The sequence below is a fragment of the Raphanus sativus genome, chromosome 9, assembly GCF_000801105.2.
Source record: "Raphanus sativus cultivar WK10039 chromosome 9, ASM80110v3, whole genome shotgun sequence".
Taxonomy (NCBI): Eukaryota; Viridiplantae; Streptophyta; class Magnoliopsida; order Brassicales; family Brassicaceae; genus Raphanus; species Raphanus sativus.
The window spans coordinates 11,425,517-11,431,920 of record NC_079519.1 but is presented as its reverse complement, the minus strand read 5'-3'; the positions used below and the strand labels follow the sequence as shown (position 1 = coordinate 11,431,920).

Genomic DNA, 6,404 nt, shown 5'->3' with positions numbered 1-6,404 from the left:
GAAACGGAGGGAGTATATCATTTGACACATGCTCTATAAAACTTTTCATCAATTTCTTACCTCTCTTACTTTTTTTGTTCCCTTCATTTTTTTGTTGGTAAGATGTAAATTTTCTACCGATGAAAATGCCCTAATTTATTCATTAGTTTTGTTATTTCCATCATGTTCCTATCTTGATTTGATCTTCACATTACATCTGGAATGGGTTTGGTTGCAAGTTCTCTCTTCCTCGGAACAAATTTCAAATAGAATTTCAAATAGAATTTTAACATATCAAAGATCTTTTTCGGATGAGATTTTTCTCCAGGTTTACTGATCGTTAGACCTAGTATGTTTAGTTTTTTTTTTAATTTAACAAACATTAATATTCTTTAGTCAGAAAAAACAAGCATATATATTCTACCTGTAATTCTTGGAACAATTATACATGCGTTTTTGAAATTTTGAAACCATGGGAATGCATTATCCCCATGATAACAAAAGAGATAGTAACTAAGAAAGATTATTAATTTCGACAGTAACTTGCTTTCTTAGACGGGGAATTTGTTGGTAATGATCCAATGTGAAAATGAGTCGAGAGTATTGACATCTGCTCGGTAATGCTTTTGGGTGAACTCAAGGAACATAGGCCAAGTAAAATCAGGGAATCTTCTTGGTGTCGTCTTCTCCAAAATATCACTTGGTGGCTTCACAACTTTGTCTCTCTTTGGACACAAGAAAAAAGCCATTGATGTCCTCGCGCTCTCTCTGTTCACAACCGCTCTGTGCAAACAACTCTTGAATATCCCGTTCGATAGAGCCTACACGACCAAAATTCATCAACTATCTGTATAGGAGTAACCAAAATGTATTTCCATTTTGATGATTAACTATACCATGAAAGTGTCACCGATATTGACGACAAAAGCCTTGGGATTGGGGAGAATGGATTGCCATTGATTGTCAACAAAGACTTGAAGGCCGTTGACTTGGTCTTGGTGAAGAATAGTCAAAGAGCTTGGATCGCAATGTGGTCCTGTACCTAATGTGAGATCTGGTGTTTGGCATGGAGGGTAATGATTTAGCCTCATTATCGAATCATTCTCTTCAAAAAATTTCCAGAAATAATCTTTGTTTATGCCTAAACTAAGCCCAAGAAGCTCCACGATCTTGAGTGAGAGAGAGCTCATTGCTTCACAGTAGTCTTGATACACCCTCCTGTAAATATTAACCGGAGGGAAACATTAACAAAACCGGTCAAATTAATCTCTGGTTTAATAATTCCGATCTAAGTAACCGGTTTACTCAAGTAAGACTAGAAAACAGAGGAATATACAGATATATATATGTTGAATATGACATTTGTTTTTTTGTTGCTCTGTTTTATATTTCTTTATTCTGGTTTAGGACACGTACCCAAACTGTTCAAACTCTTGTCCTAATGTACCGGAGAAGTAATCTTGAACGGTTCTTGATCCACTTATTTCGTTGGAAAACGGAAAAGAGAGAGTCTCCTTCCATGGGAGCTTGGTGGAGAATCTGCCGGTGAAGCTACTGGCGTAGCCCCAGCTCTCACCAGATTTTCTTTGGGCTCTCTGTTTTCCAGCGAGAGGCATTTTGAAGAAACTTTCCATGTAACGGTGAGCATCGGATATGAGCGACTCGCTGACTCCATGATTGAGGACGAGGAAGAAACCGTGTTTGGTGCAAGCTTCTGCGATGAGTTTCGAAGCCTCGAGAGTTGTGTCTTGGCTCGAAAGATCGATGAAAGGGACCTTGAGCTCGGGAATTTCAGCGGAAGGTTTATCTTTGTCTGGCCAAATGAATTGGTTTGGGATTTGAGACTGGACGTTAAGAAGAACAGGGTTGAAGATTAAGGGCGGAGTTTGCTCGTTTTTAAGATCATGTTTTGGTTCTTGCTCTTTCTCTGCATGAGATGTCGTTGGCGTTGTGCAAATTATCGCCATCTTTAAGGGAGAGTTTTTGGGTTTTTGTTTTCTTGTTCCAAGTTTAGAAAATGAAGAGGAGAAGTGGAGCGAGTGTTGTTGAGGAGATGGGGAAACAAATGGTCCTTTATATAAGCAAGTTTTCAAGTCTTGTTAGTGTACATTTGTTTTTCTTTACAATAATTGCGTTCCACTTTTTATCCAGCATTTTGTATAGGAGTTTGGGATTATATACTAATCTAATCTCTTTTATAAAGTAAATATAATAGTAGTGTCAAAATTGGATATATTGAACTCAACTTTTGGTCTCAATCAAAAAGACAAAAAAAAAACTTGACAAGGAATAATTAAAAGCGTATTTGATCATATACCATGCATGCTGGATTCAGTCTTGATCCTATATAATAATACTTTCTTACCGCAATTTTTTTTAATAACTGAGTGTTCTGGCTCCACCGAAGTAGGGTAGACTAGAAACCGAAGCAAGTAAAGACGCTGCCAGGACGTCACCATGTGGCTCACCGTGAACGTTCTTCGGTCTCGGGCGCTGGAAGATCGCATGTAAATTCTCCAGTGACCGGATTTCGAACCCAGGTGGCAAAACTCACAGCCGTGAGCCCTTTACAACAATCTTGAAATCATTTCATATAACAACTAGATAATATTCCACGCACCAGGACTATGATATTTTAGAAAATATTTATTTAACAATAAAAAATATATATAAAATATTTTTTTATGATTGATCAAATTAAAATTATAAAGTATTTGTTTTTTATCAATTAAAATGTGATACATATTTATTAAACTTTAAAGCTATAATATTTATAAAGTTTTTAAATATGTAGATAGAATATTTTTAGCATGAATATCTAATATCTATTAATTTTTTCTTTCAACTCTTATCAGTTTCTGATCATTTGTATCTTTGTATAACAAAACAAATAAACATTATTGAATACAAAATGTTTGATGTGAAACTTTTAATAATTTAATAATTACAATCATTTTAAATTTTTGTAAATATAACATATGCAAGAAAGTAATAGAGGATATATAAATTTTGTAATCATTTGTATCTTTCTAGTATTTTTTTTTTAATATTAGTTCTAAAAAGAGTTGTGGTGTTAGCACATAAACATTGTAGTCAATATTACAACTAAAAATGTTTCTCAATTAATATAATAAAGAATGAAAACTGATATTGTGAAATGTGTGTACAGAATACAACAAAATTTTAAGAATGTATAACCAATAATTAAGATTTTAAAATTTTAAATTTTACCTTCCAAAATGCAGTTTTTTTTTTCTCAAATGCAAAACCTATTAATTAAATAAAGAAAAATGTTCTTTGCAAAATTTTCAAAATAAAGAAACCAAAACTGTATTAAAATATAAATACAATATTTAAAAATTTTATTATCTTTTTCAAAAAAATATTTAAAGCCCATACGAGGAAACTAAATATTTTGAAATGTGGAAGGATCAACTTTAGTTTTCTGGAAATGGAAACATTTAAAACTGTTATATATATATGATCAATATGTGAATTTAATATTTTCTCTATTTAGTTTATCTAAGATAAAATATTAAGTAATGAAATAGTATTGTTTTCTTTGCACATTCTATACAAGAAATTACCAAATAATAGAAAATAAAGACTGTTTTCTTTCGATAAGATTAGCTAGAGAAAGATATAACACATTATATTTGTTAATTATTTACAAATTACCTTTAAATCTTCCCTATTTTCATTTCCCGTAAAAAGAATCCCATGTATCTAAATAGCTTTTTGATGTAAAAAAAAGCTTTTAACTCACACAACGTGATCAAATGCTATGACGGGTTTGGAAATGTGTTAAAACACCATTGAAACCTACCAAATTCATTTATCCATTTATATGGTCACGCAATATAGATATTTAATTCTTATTGCAAGTAACTGGGAGTCTGACATTGGTGAACAGACTCCCAAAAAAAAATAGTTGGTTAGAGCTCGATCTGTTGGATATTCCTAGATTATAAAAAAAAAAGAAATTTTTAAGAAATATGTTCAATGTATTTACAGTGGGGTTCGATTTCAAAAAGATTTCCAAAAAAAAAAATGAATTATCAAATGAGCTTCCATGCAATATAGACATAATAGAGCCACAACTCACTTAGTGTAATGACTTTAGACTTGGTTTAAGGGAAATTTTATTTTAACCCCAGATGTATATCTAAACTTGAAAAAAATGTAAAAGCCTAATGAAACTAAAACTAGTTTCTTATGACCAAACAAAAAAAATCAGAATTTATTTTATGAATATAATCCCGTAAAATCTTCTGAGTTTTATAAGTCTTCTGAAGTTTTATAAGTCTTCTCAAGGTTTCTAAGTCTTCTAGAGTTTTTCGAAATTTCTCATATAGTAAATCTTAAAAATAATTATAAATTTATAAAAAATTTTGATCGAAGAAGATTGAATCATATAGTTATAAACAGTTGTAAATGACATAAATTAAAATTATCTAGTAAAATGAATTGTTTTAACATATATGAGTGAATGTGTGTGTGTCATGATATTCTGTGTTAAGGGTGGTTATATATGTTGTAGTATTGTATGTATTCTTAGGGTTAGACTTTTAAACCTTAACCTTCTTTTTGAAAATTTTAATTTTGACTTATATGTGTTGAGTTGTGATATAAACACTTTTAAAGCTGATTTTAATTTTTATGAAGTGTTTGTTTCTAGATTGTTAATTATTTTTTAGTTTTCTAAACAGTCTTCTAAGAAGACTCTTCGAAATCTTCTCATAGTAGATCTTAAAAATAATTTATAAATTTTATAAAATATATTTTGATCGAAGAAAATTGAAATCATATAGTTATAAACAGTTGTAAATGACATAAATTAAAATCTAGTAAAATTGAATTTTTTAACATATATGAGTGAATGTAGTGTGTCATGATATTCTTTGGTTAAGGGTTGGTAACATATTTTGTAGTATGTATGTATTCTTAGGTGACTTTTAAACTTTAACCTTTTTTTTTGAAAATTTAAAATTTTGACTTATATGTGTTGAGTTTGTGTATATTAAACACTTTTAAAGTTGATTTTAGTTTTTATGAAGTGTTTGTTTTTAGTTAGTTAATTATTTTAAGTTTGGTGTTTAGGTGATCTATGTCTTCCAACAAATAATGCCACTAGAAGATTTCCGTGGAAGTTTTCTAGGCGAATAGTAAATTTAGGATCTAGAAAACTTGCAATTAGGCCTTCTAGGAAATCTTCTATTAGAACACTTACTTGAAAGTCTTCTGAATCGAAAATATTTAACTTTATTTGAATTTTGGTCTCCCTATATTAAAAAAAAACTTATACATTCTATCTTTTCTTTCAAATTACTGCAACAAAAATGTATCATTTCTCATTCTAAAACTCTTCAACCTCGCTCTAATCTCTTTGAACTTAAGAACATCAAACTTTATTTCAATTTCTCATTTTTATCTCATGTTTTTCTCACTGATTTGTTTTTTTTTTTTGCAGGTTTCATTACATGGTTATCATTTTCTTCTCTTTTTAAAGGTAGATCTATAGTCATATTTTCTTCATTTTGGTAACCTCTTGTTACTTAAGTCTCTACCTTTTTGAAAACTCTTTTTTGTTTATTTTAAGTTATTACCTTACTTTTTTAAAGTTTTCAATGTTTTAGAAATCATTTGAATGTTTTTGGATTTGAAGATTTTTCAGATCTGAGATTGACTTGGAAGACTTCCAGGAAGTCTTCTCGGAAGTCTTTTAACATTTAATGCCACTAGATCTTTTGGCGGAGTTTTCTCCATGATCCTTTTTCATACAGATATGAGCGTTTTGGTAAGTCTCCAAGTCCGATTTTTCTTATTTGGTAATCTTTTGTTGTTTAAAACTCTTACCTTTTCAAAACACTTTTTTGTTTCTTAAATTTTTACCTTGTTTGAATTTTTTATCGGTTTTAAAACCATTTGAATGCTTTTGAATATGTAGGTTTTTTAAGATCTGAACCAAATTTTTGGAAGACTTCCCGGAAGTCTTTTAGAAAGTTTCTAAAATATAATGCTCTTGAAAGACTTTGTGAAAGTCTTCCAGATCTATCTTCCTGTAAGTCTTTTGTTGGAGTCTTTTCCCATGTCTTCTTTTTCATTAAAAATGAATGTTTTGGAAGATTTCCCGGAATGTCTTTTTGAAAGTTTCTTCTAACATATTGCAGTAGAAGGACTTCCTGGAACTATTCGAAGTCTTTCTAGATCTACCTTCCTTGAAGACTTTTGGTGGAGTCTTCTCCCATGTATCCTTTTTTCATAATAGAAATGAATGTTTTGGTAAGTTCTTATGTCCGATTTTTCTTCACTTGGTAACCTTGGTTCCTTAAAGACTCTTACATTTCTTCTCAAACTAAAACTCTTCAACCTTTCTTAAACCTCTTAGGAGGTGTATTTTTAACTAAAAAATTCCCCTAAACACT

General features: G+C 30.5%; 1 protein-coding gene across 1 annotated transcript; it reads right to left on the bottom strand.

Moving 5' to 3' along the window:
* Positions 1 to 367: 367 nt before the first annotated feature.
* Positions 368 to 2,031, bottom strand: LOC108826096 (gibberellin 20 oxidase 2). Its single transcript, XM_018599471.2, has 3 exons — positions 1,396 to 2,031; positions 876 to 1,197; positions 368 to 800 (listed from the first exon to the last, which is right to left on the bottom strand). The coding sequence occupies exons 1-3, from the start codon at positions 1,944 to 1,946 to the stop codon at positions 531 to 533; spliced, it is 1,143 nt and encodes a 380-aa protein (XP_018454973.1). The 5' UTR covers positions 1,947 to 2,031; the 3' UTR covers positions 368 to 530.
* Between the last annotated feature and the right edge of the window lie 4,373 nt (positions 2,032 to 6,404).